The following is an 18735-nucleotide window of genomic DNA, read 5'->3' on the forward strand; positions in this document are numbered from 1 at the left end:
CGTCTGCACAGGACCGCAATGCTAGCTTGTGTGGATGACGTAGGATACGTTAGCCTTACTGGGCTGGGTCGAAGGAGGACAGCAATCGCAGCAGAGAGGAGGCGCTGAACCAGAGAGCAGTGACACCCATTAGACCCGACCGCCCCTTAGGTTAGTTTTATAAAAGTGATTTATTTATTTTATTTTTTTTTTCTTTTCTTACTTACAGAGCGTCCTGGGCTCTTATATACAGTATTCTGGAATGCTGTATATATGGGCTCACTGGTGGTAGCGGCAGCTTATAGTCGCCAAATCTGGTGACCGGTTCCGTTTAATAGTCAGTGGGTGACTAAAGCTTGCCATGACTTTTAGATGGCCGTGTCCGATGCCAACAGATGTGTTCCCTAATACCTCCATCCCTGCACCCTTGCTATCTGTTTTGGGGTTTTTTGGGGGTTTTTTCCAAAAAATGTTGTGGAAAGAAATATGCCTTGGTTGAAGGATGCATTTTGTGAAGACTGCAAAGTCCTCCTGGTTTAGCTCTTTATTGACATTTTTTAATATATCCCATGATAGAATCATGTTTATTATTGCCCTTAATTCATAATTGTTACAGCTATTTTTTTTGTAAATTATTGGACTCTAATATAATGTGTACTCCAAGATCCGTATAAATCTATTGATCTTCTGTACAAAGTGACCAAAGGAGGTGAATGTTGGCTTTTAATACATTATTACTTTACGGTCTGTGTTGTAGGGTTGTTTCTCTGACGCCTCATTGGGGGACACAGGACCATGGGTGTTATTGCTGCCTATCCATAGGAGGACACTAAGTAGATGCAAAAGCATAGCTCCTCCTCTGCAGCATACACCCCCTGGCCGGGCCAGGCAACCTCAGTTTTAGCTTAGTGTCTGTAGGAGGCACTTCCTTTCAAGGTTTGTTATTTTTTGAGGGCGACGGTTTCCTTTTGGGACCGATCTACCACTACCATCAACGGGCGGGAACATGGAGTGTCGCCTCCACGTACCCCCTCCTGCGACGCTGGATCCTGGGCTGGACGACTGGTTCCACAGACACCGATTTTCCAAAGCCCAGGATAGAGGCCTGTGCCCCTATAGCCCAATTCCTCAGCTACTCTTTGCAGGCTCTGAGTTGAATATGGCACCAATTCCTCAGCCCTTCTTTGCAGGCTCTGAGTTGAATATGGCACCGGTGTGACCGGACACAGCAAGCTGACTCTGCTATTTTCACTACCTGGACTGAAGCAGTGTTTTAAGGTGAGATCCCCCCTGACTGGTTTCCCAGACAAAGGGAGAAAAGACACTGCAGGGAAGGCTCCCAGGACATTTACAGTATTTATTATGAGAAAGTCCCTTGCTGAGTGCAAGGAGGAGAGCCCCAAGGATCCTGCACACACAGTGTTAACTTTTCTCTAGCTTGCTGGCTGGAGGAGGGGGGAAGTCACTCCTGTTTGCAGAAAGTCCTGCAGATAATTTCCCGATGGCAGGGGGAGGGCCCAGGGCTCAGGGACTCACCTGTTTATTTGCTCTGTTTATTTGCTCTAGCAGAAAAGCCGGCTGATAACCACCAGTGACAAGCTGTGTGCTGACTGGAGGGAGAGGGAGGAAAACTATCAGAAGCTCCCTTCCTGCCGTTTTTTACTACCCACAGCAGGGGGGGGGGGCACACTGACTTCATCTTCGCGCTCTTTTAGCGCTAAGCCCTGCCCCCCGCGGCCGCGATAAGCCCCCCCATCCCCAGGAAAGCGTGCGAAGATCTCCATAGAGCTTAATCCTTCCTGAGGACAGGGCCATCGGCTGATTCTGGTGAGGTGCTTGCTTCACTTGTAGTTCTGCTGAGCATTGCTCCCCCTCCTGGCATACTCCTATTAGGAACATGCAGAATTCTAAGGGCACTAGGAGTGCTAAGGCCCACATAGTCGATTATTCAGCCTGCACTGCCTGCCACGCTGAGCTACCACGTAAACACACCTCTTCTCTGTGTGAGTCCTGTGCTCCTATAGCCCCTGCCACCACCGCCGCAACCATCAGCCCAGAGCCTAGGGCTCACAGCCCACCGGAATGGGCACAGTTTCTGTCCCAATCCATGGAAAAACTGTCACAGAACCTGGTGCTGGCTATGCAATGTCCTCCACACCCTTCTGGGTCCCTGGACGGAACGCAGCCTGAGGATACCCCTATGGAGGATCCTTCTGAGGTAATCCGGGCACATGCTTCACCGGTTGCAAGGATCAGGAAAAGAGCACACGGCTGGGTGTCTCCAGCGGGTTCTCCCTCGGGAGCACACAGGGCAGGCTCTCCCACACGCTCCACGGCTTCTGAAGAGCTGGAGGAGGGAGAATGCTGTTTAGACCAAGAGGATTCCTTGGTTTCCGCCTCCCCAGATGATGAAACTGCAATAGACTCCCTTATAGCAGCAATCAACCAAACTCTGCATGTGGAGGATCCCCCATCCACTACCACTGACCATGCGGTCTCCTTTAAGAGGGCAAGGAAACCCCAAACGGTTTTCCCTGATCACCCAGAGTTTCAGGATATCCTCACAAAGCAAAGGGAGAAGCCTGACAGGCGCTTCGGTAACCGAAAACTCATGGAGTCCCGGTACCCTTTTGCCTCACCTGCCCCTAAGGGCTGGGCCGATCCGCCCTCGGTCGACCCCCCGGTCTCCCGCCTTACCACAAAGACGCTCCTGTCTTTACCCGATGGTTCCTCCATCAAGGACCCGACAGACAGACAGAAAGGTGGAGCACCTCGCCCGCTCTGCTTTTGAGGCTGCGGGTTCCTCCCTCTCACCCTCCTTTGCCGCTGTGTGGGTCGCAAAGGCGATCTCGGTCTGGGCAAAATCCCTTAACACTTCACTTGAGGAATCCCAGCTCACTCATACCTTCACAGAGGTAACAGCTCAAATTGCCGCTGCGGCGGAGTACCTCATGCAGGCCTCCATGGACGCTGCTACCTGCGCAGCGTTTGCCGCCTCAAATACCATAGCCATCCGTAGAGCTCTCTGGCTCCGACAATGGCGAGCGGACTCTGCCTCCAAGAAGTCTCTCACGGGCCTTCCCTTTTTTCCAGACCGATTGTTTGGCGAACGTCTGGACAAACTCATTTCTGACGCCACGGGAGGAAAGAGTACCTCCCTCCCCCAGCTGAAGTCCAGGACGTCCTTCACCAGACGTCCACAGTCCTCGTTCAGCTCCCTTCGGAACTCATTTGGTTGGTCGACATCCCGTGCTGTCCCCGCCACCAGCCGCGGACTACGCAGGGACCGACCTTCTCAGCCCTCCCCGAAACCCACTTCGTCATGGCAGCCTAGACCGAAACAGTCCAGGACTAGGGAGACTTGGCCACGACGGTTTCCCCCCGCTTGACTCCTTCGGCGCCCCGGAAGACACACTCATTGTAGGAGGTCGACTGCGGCTCTTTCATCACATCTGGGCTGCCGCCTCAGACGACAAATGGGTGCGAGACCTTGTGTCTTCCGGTTACCACATAGAATTTCGGACCCGAGTCGGTTCTTTCTCTGAAACCCCCCAAAGACTCGAAAACGACGCAAAGCTTTTTTCTCAGCAATCCACTCGCTCCAAACAGCAGGAGTGATAATACTGTCCCAGACGACGAGAAGTTCGGGGGTTTTTATTCCAACCTCTTTGTGGTCCCCAAAACGGATGGGTCAGTTCGACCCATCCTGGACCTCAAACACCTAAACAAACATGTGCACGTACGGAGATTCAGAATGGAGTCCCTAAGGTCCATTATTGCATCCATGGTCGAAGGGGAATTCCTCGCCTCCATAGACATCTAGGACGCGTACCTGCACATACCCATGGCCCCAGATCACCAAAAGTTCCTCCGCTTCGCAATTCAGGACTCCCACTTTCAATTCGTAGCTCTACCCTTCGGCCTTGCCACCGCACCAAGGGTCTTCACCAAAGTCATGGCGGCCGCCATGAGTGTCCTTCACGCCAGGGGAGTAGTCGTTCTCCCTTACTTGGACGACCTCCTCATCAAGGCCCCCTCCTTCCGCGACTGCTCAACCAGCGTACAGATCACTGTGGACACCCTATCCCGCTTAGGGTGGCTAGTGAATCTGGACAAATCATCCCCGATCCCATCACGATCCATCACCTTCCTGGGCATGTCCCTGGACACCCGTCGGGGCTTGATCCTTCTCCCTCAGGACAAGGCGATCGCCCTTCAACGAACGGTACGTTGCCTTCTACGTTCTCCGTCTCGCTCCATTCGATTCAGCATGAAAGTGCTCGGCAGAATGGTGGCAGCTATGGAAGCAGTACCCTTTGCTCAACTGCACCTCCGCCCACTGCAGCTAGCCCTTCTAGCGGCCTGGGACAAGAGCCCCTTCTCCCTGGACAGACATCTTCACCTGACGCCTTCAGTCAGGTACGCACTCCGCTGTTGGCTTCGGTCCTCATCCCTATCGAAGGGGAGATCTTTTCTCCCAGTGAACTGGCTGGTCCTGACCACGGACGCCAGCCTCCTAGGCTGGGGAGCAGTGTACCAGCACCACACTGCTCAAGGACGTTGGACGTCCCAGGAGTCTTTCCTACCCATAAACATCCTGGAACTCCGCGCGATCTTCCTCGCGCTCAGAGCGTTCTGCCCTCTGCTAGCGGGTCGTCAGATTTGAGTCCAATCGGACAATGCGACAGCTGTAGCCCATATCAATCCGCAGGGGGGCACCCGCAGCAAAGCGGCTTATGTCGTGGCCCACAGGATCCTCAGCTGGGCCGAATCGTCGGGATCAGTGATATCAGCGGTACACATACCGGGGGTAGAGGACTGGGCAGCAGACTTTCTAAGTCGCAAAGGCCTAGCTGCCGGAGAATGGTCTCTCCACCCAGATGTGTTTCTACACATCTGCACTCGCTGGGGCACACCAGACGTGGACCTAATGGCCTCAAGGTTGAATGCAAAGGTACCCGCGTTCATAGCCAGGTCACGCGACCCGCAGTCAATCGGCGCGGATGCTCTAGTCTGCTCCTGGCACCAATTCCGCCTGCCTTACATATTTCCACCTCTACCCCTGCTGCCGCGGGTAATCAGGAAGATCAAGGCAGAGGGAGTCCCGGTGATACTGATAGCACCGGACTGGCCCAGGCGCGCCTGGTACGCCGAATTAGTACAAATGCTCACAGACGCACCGTGGCGCCTTCCAGACATCCCAGACTTGCTGACCCAAGGGCCCATTTCCCATCAGAACTCCAGAGCCCTAAAGCTGACGGCATGGCCATTGAGACCTGGGTATTAACAAGAGCGGGATTCTCCCCCGCGGTTATTGCCACCATGATCAGCGCCCGAAAGCCTGCTTCATCCCGCATTTACCACCGCACGTGGAAAATCTTCCTTTCATGGTGTAGAGAAACTAACGTCCAGCCTATGCCTCTGGCCATCCCCAGAATTCTCGACTGTTGGCTCTCAGTTCCCTTAAAGGGCAGGTTTCAGCGCTCTCAATCTTCTACCAATGCCGCCTGGCTCAAAAACCGCAAGTCAAGACCTTCCTCCAGGGCGTTTCCCATCTAGTTCCCCCGTACAAACGGCCGCTGGAACCATGGGACCTCAACCTCGTTCTGGACGGTCTCCAGAGGTCTCCCTTTGAACCCCTCAAGGAATCCTCCCTTGCTCTTCTGTCCTGGAAGGCAACATTCCTGGTGGCAATTACGTCCATCAGACGGGTTTCGGCGCTAGCAGCACTCTCTTGCTGCGAGCCTTTTCTGATCTTTCACCATGACAAGGTGGTTCTGCGCCCCCTTCCGGATTTCCTTCCAAAGGTTCTTACCCCGTTTCATTTGAACGAGGACATTGTTCTGCCTTCCTTTTGTCCACACCCGGTTCATAGGGTGGAAAGGTCTCTGCATTCGTTAGACCTCGTCAGAGCTCTCAGATATTACATATCCAGGACAGCCCCCTTTAGGAAAACTGACTCTTTGTGCGTCATTCCTGAGGGGCCTAAGAAGGGAGGCAGCTTCAAAGGCGACTCTGGCTTGCTGGATTCGCTCTGCAATCCAGGAAGTCTACCGCTTGCAACTCAAGCCCATTCCTAGTGGGCTGCGGGCTCATTCCACGCGAGCAGTTGGCGCTTCGTGGGCCATTCGGCATCAGGCTTCAGTGGAACAGGTGTGTAAGGCTGCGACCTGGTCTAGCCTACATACGTTTTCAAAGCATTACAGAGTCCATACCCAGGTTTCAACTGAGGCAAATCTGGGTAGGAAAATTCTGCAAACGGCAGTAGAGCACCTCTCTCAGTAGGCGCTCCAGGCTGTCTGGGACTGGTTCCTAGTCCTTGGGTTGTGTTGTCTTCTTTTATGTTTCCCACCCATGGACTGCTTTAGGACGTCCCATGGTCCTGTGTCCCCCAATGAGGCGTCAGAGAAAAACGGATTTTTGTGTACTCACCGTAAAATCGTTTTCTGTTAGCCATCATTGGGGGACACAGCACCCACCCTGTTGCCCTGTTGGGCCTTGGTTCTCTCAGTACCTTATTTGGTTATGACTCTTCTTTTCTCATGTTCCTCTGTTGAGAAGTTTTTACTGGTTTTTTTTCTCCTACTGCTTGTGTACTAAAACTGAGGTTGCCTGGCCCGGCCAGGGGGTGTATACTGCAGAGGAGGAGCTATGCTTTTGCATCTACTTAGTGTTCTCCTATGGCTAGGCAGCATAACACCCATGGTCCTGTGTCCCCCAATGATGGCTAAGAGAAAACGATTTTACGGTGAGTACAGAAAAATCCGTTTTTTCCACCTGCGAGTGCATGTGCGAGTGCGATCCGATAAAAAAATCGGATTGCACTCACACCAGTGTTAAGGCCACTTTACACACAGATAAATCTGTGGCAGATCTGTGGTTGCAGTGAAATTGTGGACAATCAGTGCCAGGTTTGTGGCTGTGTATAAATGGAACAATATGTCCATGATTTCACTGCAACCACAGATCTGCCAAAGATTTATCTCTGTGTGTAAAGTGGCCTTAAATCAAGAGCCAGTTTCCTCTTTCCTGTTATTTCTCCACACTAATCGTGCTCTTGGTGCAATCGCATCATGCTGTGTTTTGCAGCGAGTCTCAGCTCACGCACCCCAACATCGCACTGCACTCACATGTTATGCGACTGCAATGCGGTGCATGCAGAGACAGACAGCAGAGGAGATGGGAGAAAGTGTTCCCTCCATCTTCTCCGCTCCTGTGATGGGATCGCAAAATCGCATCACAGTCGTATGACCCTTGGCTCACACCCGCAGCAGAGGGTCATTAGCATATCGCTCTCGCATCGGGAGCGGTACGCAAGTGGAAAAGAGCTTGTAAAGTGAAGATCAGCATCAGAGCTGCAATCACAATTCTGCAGGCTTCAGAGCCTTCATCAGTGTCGGCACTAAGCTCACATGGGGGGGGGGGAGTGTTATAATGCCTTATAACTCTTATGTTGACCATTTTAACCAATAAATACATGTTTACAGCACTAGAACTCATATTAGATATTACCCTTCGCCCACCCCCTCTCTGCTCGAATTACATGGCACTCCATTTTCCCTCTCGTACATTATATGATGTTCTTTTGCCCATCTTTTCCAAATGATTTTTTTTTATAGCTCTTTGAGATAACCTGACCTTTTCACCACCAGTTAAATTAAAAAAATTCTTACAAATAGACTAAATGTATTTTCACTCTTCTTCCATATCCATACTCCCCAAGTTGTCATAATAGAACATTAACAATCATGGATCATTATTCACTAAATATTCTAAAATGACAAAAATTGGCTTTTTCACCTGATCACAAAATATTTATTTTTGGGGCGGGGGCATTCCCATAATGCATTGACGAGTTTGACCTTAAAACCCCACACACATTAGATGGCTGTCCTACAGCGATGTCTCCCAACTTCACCAGAATTCTTTACAAAGCCAAGCGCTCCTGTGTTCTGAGAGTCACCGTGAGACTCTTCTGGCAACAGCTTATCTCTCGAGAAAAAAAGGATAGTCTTCTGGAAATCCAATCTGCCAGATCCTTTAGATGGGGCGAGTGGGATGCCCCCATACATATTGTACTGTCAGCTGATCTTGTACATTTTAGCCAACTTTAGTCTAACTTTTATGGGGGTCTTTAGGTAATTTTTAGGTCTTTAGGTAACTTACTTTTAGAGCATTCACATTTCATTGTCACTTATGAATTTAAGCACAAGTAAATCAAAAGCCCTAACGTTATTTTCTACTTCACCTTTGTCCTTTATTCTGATATTATACATCTCCTAAATATCTGATGCTCCTTAAGGAAGATTTCTTTCTTTCATATGTGTTTGGGTCTGTGCCCAGATCCTTTTCCCAATGGTTGACTTTTTTTCTTTTTTTTCTTCCCCAAACTACAATTACGATTATCTTCTAACTCAAGTCACTATATATATAATGGGTGATCTGAGGATTTCCCAGTCATATAGGGAATATACTGTATATTGAAACACTTTTTAAGTAATAAGACTTTAGAAGAGGCTGAACAGTTCTTAACGTTCTGTATGTTTCATTTCTCATTTCAGCTCTGCAAATAAATGTCTGCTAAAAGTGGCTGCGTACGCCGCTCAACTGGAACAGTATCAAAAAGCAATAGAAATATATGAACAGGTTTGTACCAGTGTATCATTAAAGGGGATGGTCCACAAAAACCACTAGCAGACATAGATAGGAAAGGGCCCTGTGCAAGGACAGTATGTGGGTCTTTTGCAGTCTAATAGTCATCATAAAGCACAATCCCACCTGATTTGGAAATGGAAATCGGCCCCCCTCACTTCTAGGGCCTCTGTGAGACTGCACAGGTTGCAGCAGTGGTATATCCAACCCTGACGAAAACCATACATCTGTCCATAGCATGGCTGACAAGTGTGATTGCTGAGGTCCCCACTGCTAGGAAATGCATCAGACATGAGTGGTGGTCCAATGGGTCTTGTTTGAATGGAGCAGAGTTCATGCATGCTCTCTGGTGGTCTATTGATTGTATAATAATCAGCTTTCCCCGTCAATCCCATGGGTGGTGATAAAGATAATGAGGTGCATCAGAAATCAGTGTTTGAAGATGCAGAAGATAGTCGGTGATATAAACTCAGTATTGTGACCTAGAAAGTCACCTGGAAGGAGAAGGTCACATTCATAGACCGAATTGGGAGGAATAGTGGATGAGAGGTGACCGTGTAGGATGTGAAGCATACTGGATTCCCAATGATGCCATTAGTAGTTGGTGCAGAGAACTCCATAAACAAGCTTTGCTTTAGTAGATTGGTCTGAAAAGTGTATTGGACCGTGTTTCCCCCAAAATAATCCCTTGTAGGAATTTTCAGTAAAGGGGGCTTTACACTCTACAATATCACTAACGTATTATTGTCGGGGTCACGGTGTTTGTGACGCACATCCGGCGCCGTTAGCGACATCACAGCATGTGACACGTTCGAGCGACCTTAAATGATCGCAAAAGTGGTCAAAATCGTTTGCCATGGAGAGATCGTCCTGAATCAAAAAATCATTGTCTGCTTAGTAGCGATGTTGTTCCTGCGGCAGCACACATCGCTATGTGTGACACCGCAGGAGTGACGAACATCTCCTTACCTGCGTCCACCAGCAATGCGGAGGGAAGGAGGTGGGCGGGATGTTACGTCCCGCTCATCTCCGCCCCTCCGCTTCTATTGGCCGGCTACTTAGTGACACCGCAGTGACGTCGCTATGACGCAGAACGCACCTCCCCCTTGAGGGAGGGATTGTTCAGCGGTCACAGCGACGTCGCTAACCAGGTATGTGCGTGTGATGCTGCTGTAGCGATAATGTTCGCTATTGCAGCGATCACACACTATCGCACACACGACGGGGGCGGGTGCTTTCGCGCTCGACATCGCTAGCAATTGCTTTCGATTGCGCAGTGTGTAAAGTACCCCTAAGGCTTAACATATAAGCCCTACCCTGAAAATAAGCACTAGTTGCGGTTTAATAGTGAAGTGTCCAAGCAGCTAAAAAAGTTAAAGAATACAGCAGAACACTTCATTAAAGAAAGCCGAAAAGAGAGAAGACAGACCCAAAAGAGAAAAGACAAACCCAACAGAATGCAGACAGCCCCCCACAAAAAAATTGCACGAACAGATACAGTTGGCAGATGCAGACAGTGGATGGGCTCTCCCACAGAGATCTGCGTCGCTTTTAGGTCCGCTCACGCACACACATCGGGTCCAGGATCCCTCCACTATCACATACACATCCGATCGCAGTAACATTACACACATCTGGTGATACCGTTCTGTGGAACTCATCGAGACCTGCTCTACTGGGAGGACCTCTGTGGAATGCATTGAGGACTTGCTGGGATCACCCGTTGTGGAACATAGCAGGACCTGGGAGTGACGCAGACGTCTGGGGTCAGGTAAATGCGATTCTCCTGGGGGGTGTCTGCCTTCTTTTGCACATTTTTTGAGGTAAAAAAAGAATATAAGACAATGTCTTATTTTCGGAAAAACACGGTAGGTGTAGGAGAAGTAAAAAATGGATCAATAAAACTAATCAGGGAGCATAAATGTGATTCTAACACCCCCATACACAGGAGTGGGTGCATGGAGGTGCTGGTAATATGTATGGCTTTATTTAATCTTCATTAAAAATTAGGACACAGACAAGATCTACTGCTTAATGGTCCCTGAGGTTTAAAACTGGCTCCTATTAGTCAAGTAGACTAACAATATGTGACACAAGTGTTAGTCACCAAATCGACTTAATAGGGTATTGCTAAAACGTATTATTCTTCCCTGTCTACAAATTAGGTGATAAATAGTTAATCGCTGAGGGTCTAACCGCTTGGACCCTCGGCTATCTCAAGAATTGGCTGTGGGTCCCAAGCACATCTTGAATGGAGTGGAGGTCCGCATGCCCAACTGCTCCATTCATCGTCTGAGACTGCTGAAGAAATACAGTAGGAAAACTCGGGTATTTCTGCTGGTGTTGTGGAAAATGGATAGAGTGGGGGTCTAGCCTCCCGATAAACTCAGCCCAATTGTGAACATTTTCTGAGGGTTTCTCCCACACCGCCATTACTTCTTGGCAGTGTACCCGCTATTCCCCATACACGGACATCAGCAATCTGATGTATGATGAAGGCCACATGAGATGACTGAAACGTTGCCTTATATCTTGGGATTGTGTAACAAGAAACTCTAATTCCCATGTGTTATTCACTTCTGGGATCTTTCTATTATAATCATGTTTTGTGCTTTGTTCTCATATCCAAATTCTAATGTTTCTAGATCGGCACAAGCACAATGGATAACCCTCTGCTGAAGTACAGTGCAAAAGAATATTTCTTCAAAGCTGCCCTCTGCCATTTCATAGTAGATGAGCTGAATGCTAAGGTGAGCACATCCCATGTATACAATGAGATTAATGTTATGAATTATCTGTTCTAGCAATTTATACACTGAGCAGAAATTCACCAAATTCTGCCTCATCTCTGGTGGAATATGTGACATTGGAGGCGAGTTACCCACTGTCTGAAAGGGAATCTGGTCTTGTCCATAGAAACCAATCAGAACTCGGCTTTCTTTTCGTAAGCAGCTCTGGAATAACGGAAGCTATGAACTGATTGGTTGGTATCAGACTTTGATGTCTGCCCCAATATATTCTATTGCCTTCATTTCAGAAATATCTGCAGGGAGGACACCCCGGTCTCACGATTGTTATAGTAAAGCTAGATTTTCATTGATGACACTGACCCATTACTTGCATATTATGGATCATCCTAAGTGCTCAAGATTTGTGACACCCTCAATTGTTTTGACTTATTTTAAAGTTAAAAACATAATGGAGTATAATATTAAGACTAGCATTTCATATATCATTTTAGACGGTCCAAAATACGAAAACAAGAATTTAGAACTACAAATTTGTGGTTTATTTATTGGCCTAGGTCTTAAATGGGTTCCTCAGGGCTTTAGTTTTTTTTTTTAATCCTCCTTCATGGGGTTAAGCACTTTTCTTCAGGTAGTTGCTAACTACCTGACTGTTTTGCCATGCAACAATGTCTCCCAGTTCAGAGCGAACACAGACTCCTCTGGATGGCGATTCCCTGCTTCCGGTGAGGTCACATCCATAGAGCAGATCCATCCAAATTGCAAGGTGCCAGCTGTCAATCAACATGACATCACTGTGCCGCCCCCGGTAGACTTATGTTGTCATGGTGGTGGGTCCAAGTGGAAATGTGGGCATACTGGGTGCCTGTGACAGGCTTTTGTGATGGGGTTAAAAATATTAAAAAAAGGGGGAGAGAAAAATAATAAAATTAAAGAGTTTGTGACACCAGTTGGGATGTACGGCTTTGGCATGGCCGGGCACTGCTGGAGGTCCCCAGGAGTTAGGTGGTTATGCACAATGCCAGAGCGTTGTCCCCTCGCCCCCCCAACTAGGGCTGGTTCCTGGGGATGTTGATGTAGGGATGAAGCAGCAGAGAATAATTCAGCCAGAGACAGAACAGGGTGCTTTTACCTTTTACTGGAGCTCTGGAGAACCTTCCAGAACATTAATTACAGCATTCACAATGATGGTGGTCTGACCTGCCCCAATGAGAGTTTAGTTTCTCTGCTGTTTGGTGTTAGTGTATTCCTCCTGCCACTACTTCCCTACCTGGGAATAGGTGTCTGGGAATCCTGGGATTTTCAAGACAAGAAAACTCTAGATCTTTAATCTCTTCCAGTGAGCAGGCGACTTGAATCCTGAGGGAAAACTCACTGTTTCTTCTAGAAGTTTCCAGACTCAATCACGTTGCTGAGCTCCTGTGCAATATCACTGCTCTTTATGAAAAGGCTAATAGCAGTCTCTCAGTTTGCCAGTGACCTTGAAAGTCCAGGTGGCCTAGGGACTGACATCTTGCCAATTTGTAGCTGGCCCCTCCAGAGGTTTCAACAGTTACCTCAGGACAGGACTGTCTCCATGTTACACTCCTCTCACACGCTCACCATGACACCACCTGCCACACTCTGATTATATGTCACACTTAAGCTCTTCCCTCTCTTTCCTTCTAGGGCGCACACACAAACTTTATCAGCTCAGGTGAACAGCCCCAGTAAGGGAGTGTAGGCAAATGTTTGTATGTGGCGAACAACAGCGAAAACCAAATCTCATTAAAGCTGGTAATACATATTATACATATTGAATAACACATGCAACCATACTTTGTGGCGCCTCAGGCACAGGGTGCCACATTAGCAGTGATGCCCCATTGGCACAGCGGAAGAAAAGGAACTGCTCGGTCAATGTGACCTCACCAGAAACAAAGAATTGCCAGCCGGAGCGGCCTGTGTTCACTCTGAACTGTTAGAGATTGTCGCAGGGCAAAACAATCAGGTAGTGATCAATTAATTGAGAAAAAGTGGAAATGCGCAGCCAGTAAATAGCTATACATTAAGTAGATATATAGGATGTTCACATAAAGAATAGAAATCTACACTGCAAAAAAGTGAATAACCACAGAATGTTACATTATAATTTTATTGCTATAAAGTTAAAAAATTATTATATTTAAAATTATGTGGGGAACAATATAGGGATGAACGCAAGAAATGGAAGGAGGTATCAGTATATATGTGAATGTTGTGTATACTGCATATAAGCACTGGATTCTGACTGAGGCAGGTTTTTTCTATGCTTTTTTTTTTTTTCTTTGTTTGTAGCTTGCCATGGAGAAATATGAAGAAATGTTCCCAGCATTTACAGATTCTAGGGAATGCCAGCTAATAAAGGTCAGTGTGTGTGTGTGTGTGTGTGTGTGTGTGTGTGTGTGTGTGCGTGCGCGCGCATGCACGTGCGCAGACGTCATGAGAGCAGCAAAACTGTTTCGTGGATGGGATGGGATTAGGTTGGCACATTTAATTTTGGATTTCTTGTATATTTCTCCAGAAATTGCTTGAAGCTCATGAAGAACAGAACAGTGAAGCATATACTGAAGCTGTAAGTAGCATATACTGAATACCGTATATACTGGCGTATAAGACGACTTTTTACCCCCTTAAAATAATGGCTACAGTGGGGGGTCGTCTTATACGCCGGATATACGGGGGGGGGGTGTGTATGTACACTGCAGCGTCCAGGGGAGTTGGTGGAAGCAGCTCTGGAGCACAGGGGAACGCTGCGGCCTGCATCCTTTGATCTCCTGCACCCGCTCATATAATATGCACAGCCGCTGTCCATCTCCAATGGTGCTGAAATCGCACGCAGTGAGGGGCTGGGGCAGCGGTGCATATTATATGAGCCTGCGTCCCAGTGTGATCGCACATGTCCCCCATGTGTTAGATTTGGCCCACAGGCTGCTGCTCATTCTAAAATAAAAAAGCTTTACTTACCCCTGCAGCGTTTCTCCCTGTGTCTGCTTCCACTGTGATCAGGCAGAGAGCTCAGCCTGCTGTGCCGATCACATGACCGCACTGACAACCAGGAAGTGGAAGAACAGAAGCACGGAGGGATACAGGAGGGAGCTCAGCGCTGGAGGAGATAAGGAAAGAGGGTTTTATTTTACTTTGGGCAGCAGCCTAGGGGCCATATCTGACACAGGGGGACTTGTGCGATCTATAGGGGCCATGGGCAGCACTATGGGGGAGATATCTGACACAGGGGGACTTGTGCCCATTATGGGCCCCAGTGAGCTGCTTCTAACCCCCCAGATGTATGCCCTGCCAATCCCCCCCCCCCGCCGATGCCGCGGGTGCTGTACCCGCCGAGCCGCGGGTGCAGGCCCCACAGAGCAGCAGAGTTGTGTGTATTTGTCTGTATGTAGCAGAGTTGTATGTGTTTGTCTGTATGTAGCAGAGTTGTATGTGTTTGTCTGTATGTAGCAGAGTTGTGTGTATTTGTCTGTATGTAGCAGAGTTGTATGTGTTTGTCTGTATGTAGCAGAGTTGTACGTGTTTGTCTGTATGTAGCAGAGTTGTATGTGTTTGTCTGTATGTAGCAGAGTTGTATGTGTTTGTCTGTATGTAGCAGAGTTGTGTGTATTTGTCTGTATGTAGCAGAGTTGTATGTGTTTGTCTGTATGTAGCAGAGTTGTATGTGTTTGTCTGTATGTAGCAGAGTTGTACGTGTTTGTCTGTATGTAGCAGAGTTGTATGTGTTTGTCTGTATGTAGCAGAGTTGTACGTGTTTGTCTGTATGTAGCAGAGTTGTATGTGTTTGTCTGTATGTAGCAGAGTTGTACGTGTTTGTCTGTATGTAGCAGAGTTGTATGTGTTTGTCTGTATGTAGCAGAGTTGTATGTGTTTGTCTGTATGTAGCAGAGTTGTATGTGTTTGTCTGTATGTAGCAGAGTTGTGTGTGTTTGTCTGCATGTAGCAGAGTTGTGTGTGTTTGTCTGTTTGTAGCAGAGTTGTGTGTGTTTGTCTGTTTGTAGCAGAGTTGTGTGTGTCTGTTTGTAGCAGAGTGTAGTACCATTGTTTCAGTCCAGTTGTGGCTTTATACAGCAGGGAGGAGCATTCCTTGCTGTACTAAGTGAACATTGGAGCGATTGATCTGTCAATGGCCCTTTAAAAACATATTGTACGGCTCTCGCGGAATTAAAATTAACATGTTGCAATCAAAGCAGACTTTTTTTCATTTGGGAGCGGGGTAGTCTTATACAGTGAGTATATCCCAAATTCTATATTTTTAGGGCAGAAGTTGGGGGTCGTCTTATACGCCCAGTCGTCTTATACGCCGGCATATACGGTATATATATATATATATATATATATATATATATATATATATATATATATATATATATATATATATATATATATATATATATATATATATATATATATATATATATATATAATATATATTTATTTATATTTATTTACATTTTTTGTTCCTTTTCTTGATGGCGCTGGCCGGTTTTCAATAAATGATGCTCCACAAAAAAAACGTATGCTACTTACTACTACCATACATGATTCATAGCTCCCCTCTCTTGCACATGTGCATATTGGAGCTGCATGTAAAAGTGGCGCACACCACCATGATGGTAACTCGATATAAACCTCAGGTACCTATAATCTCAAAATAACTATAAATAGTCCAACAATTTATGCACAGTGCTATTATAGCTGCCCTATAACCAACAAACCCACTACTATATAGCAATGAGCAGTAATATCAGTAACCCCCAAAGATCTAAAAATTATCAGTCTTCATAAGATCAATAAAAAAGATAAAAATTATTCTCATAATGGGACAGGCTGACTGACTGGGATTATAACTGCATATCGCTATTTATTACAGTACTAGACACTTTATTACCTTAATGAGAACCTACAAAATTGGCCAAAGCCACCGAGCAAAGGATAAATAAGATGTGTATAGGTTTAATAACTGTATTCTTGACTGCAAAGACTACACATACTTTAAATAGTTTAGAAACACAGTTTTTATAATTGACATATAAAAACATTTAAAACATATGCATGTGTGTTTGGAAATGCTATTCTACAAATACCAAGAAATGAGTGGTGATGTTTGCTTTATTCAAAATATATTTAAGAATAAAATGGCTCCAAAATACGGCAATTGGTATATAATGTTTCATAGAAAGAAAGAAAAAATAGTAGACTAGGGGAAGAATGAACCCCTATCCTCTGCAAAGTGCAAAAGGAGTGCTACAGATAATATGCTGCAAACTATGACATAAACGACTGCCTCGTGAACATATAATGGGTGAGCCAGTGCTGGTGCATGAGATAAAAGACCCGATATCCAACCCCTGATGAAGCAGCGGCGAAACACTATTTAGGAGCAAACACATGAGGGGATGTGGTTTGTTTGAACCAGCCTCAATGTGTTTTCTCTTTGATTCCTTTTTTCACTGTGTGGTGTTTTTTGTTGTTTTTTTTTTGTTCTTTTTTTTCTTTTTGTTTTTTTATATGTGGACACATCAGGACTGGCTCACCCATTATCTATTGATAAGCGAGATTAGACATATATGCCATAGTATACAGCATATTATATGTAGCACTCCTTTTGTAATTTGTAGTTACTTTTGCATACTTACTTTCTATAATCTTTTACACTTTTATCTGGAAATCTGCAGTCCCTCAATCCAGCAGGGGAGTGCACAAAACAAAAGGGGAGGGGAAAACACAAACTCCTATGGCCACTCATGGCCAACAGCAGCATTCCTGGATATGAGGCAAGTAGCACAATGCCAGCCTCCAACGCCCGATCCTGCCGACGCCAGTTGTGAGGGTAATACAGGGCGGAAGCTGTGGTCGAAGCTCGGTCCTTGGATGCCCCATCCATCCCTCAGGGTGGGAAATATTGTGCGTTATGGTGTGGTTGACCTGGTTGGGTGTGAGGGTTTGAATCATGCAGGTCATACCTTTTTAGGCTATGTGCGCACTAGAAAAGTAAGTTGAAGATTACCGCACCTGCGGTAAAAAAACGCACCAAAACCACGGGAAAAACGTATGATTTTTGCCGCGGTTTTTCCGCAGGTTGGTCCCTGCGGTTTTTTATGCTGAACTGCAATAAATAATATAGATAATAAATAGATAATCGATAGACAGATAATGGATAGAGGGAAAGATGGATAGATGAATAGATAGATGGATGAGAAAGACCTATATAATGTCCCACCCCCCTGCATATTCTAAGCTGGCACCCTTTAGTGATTTTCATGTGGCACTAAAGGGTGCCTAGCCTTGTATTTAGCCATAAAATAAATAATTAAAAAAAAAATGACGTGGGGTTCCCCCATCTTTTGTAGCCAGCTAGGGTAAAGCAGACGGCTGCAGCCTGCAGACCACAGCTGGCAGATTCACCTTGGCTGGTAATCCAAAACAGAGGGCACCCCACGCTGTTATTTTACATTAAATAAATAATTTAAAACAAAAAACGTGGGGTCCCCCCATATTGGATCACCAGCCAAGGTGAAGCGGACAGCTGGGGTCTGATATTCTCAGACTAGGGAGGTCCACTGTTATTGGACACTCCCCAGCCTAAAAATAGCAGGCCACAGCCGTCCCAGAAGTGGCGCATCCATTAGACGTGCCAATTCTGGCGCTTCGCCCCAACTCATCCCGTTGCCCTGGTGCGGTGGCAAACGGGGTAATATATGGGGTTGATGCCAGATGTGTAATGTCACCTGGCATCAAGCCCTGGGGTTAGTGATGTCACACGTCTATCAGATACCTGACATCACCAAGCCAGTCAGTAAGAAATAAAAATTAGACAACAAAAAAAGTTTTATTTGAAAAAACACTCCCCACATTCCCTCTTTCACCAATTTATTGACAAGAACAATCAAATCCGGGTCCGGCGTAATCCAGTAAGGGGGGGGGTCCCACGACGATCCATACCATAGTCACTGTCCCAGTAAGTGAAGAACAGAAGGTTCCCCATTGTCTGCGAGAGTAATGCAGTGACCTGAGCTAACATTAATAGGTCAGCCCAGGTCACTGCAGGGGATTACTAGCGCTGCCATCAGGAGGTTATAGGAGATCATTACCTGCTGTGATGATCTCCTGCAGTCCTGCCATCAGCGCTGTCACTGCCTTCTATGCCCGCCGCGTTCTCAGCAGTATCGCGAGAGCCCGTGACGTCACCGCCAGTGACAGTCTCGGGCCGCGGGCGTAGACGGCAGTGACAGCGGTGATGTCAGGAGGCAGGAGATCGTCACAGCAGGTAATGATGTCATCTCACCTCCTGACAGCAGCGCCCGTCATCCCCGCGGCTGCACGCACTGCT

At 47.0% G+C, this 18735-nt stretch overlaps 1 protein-coding gene across 1 annotated transcript in view; it reads left to right on the plus strand.

The window, feature by feature from the left end:
- The window catches only part of NAPB (NSF attachment protein beta), a 63475-nt gene that overhangs the window by 31181 nt on the left and 13559 nt on the right, over positions 1–18735 (plus strand). The window contains exons 7-10 of the mRNA XM_075339319.1: positions 8541–8625; positions 11277–11381; positions 13695–13763; positions 13921–13971. Of these exons, the coding sequence (XP_075195434.1) occupies positions 8541–8625; positions 11277–11381; positions 13695–13763; positions 13921–13971 (310 nt within the window). The remainder of the gene's footprint in view (positions 1–8540; positions 8626–11276; positions 11382–13694; positions 13764–13920; positions 13972–18735) is intronic.

The sequence above is a fragment of the Anomaloglossus baeobatrachus genome, chromosome 3, assembly GCF_048569485.1.
Source record: "Anomaloglossus baeobatrachus isolate aAnoBae1 chromosome 3, aAnoBae1.hap1, whole genome shotgun sequence".
NCBI classification, from domain to species: Eukaryota; Metazoa; Chordata; class Amphibia; order Anura; family Aromobatidae; genus Anomaloglossus; species Anomaloglossus baeobatrachus.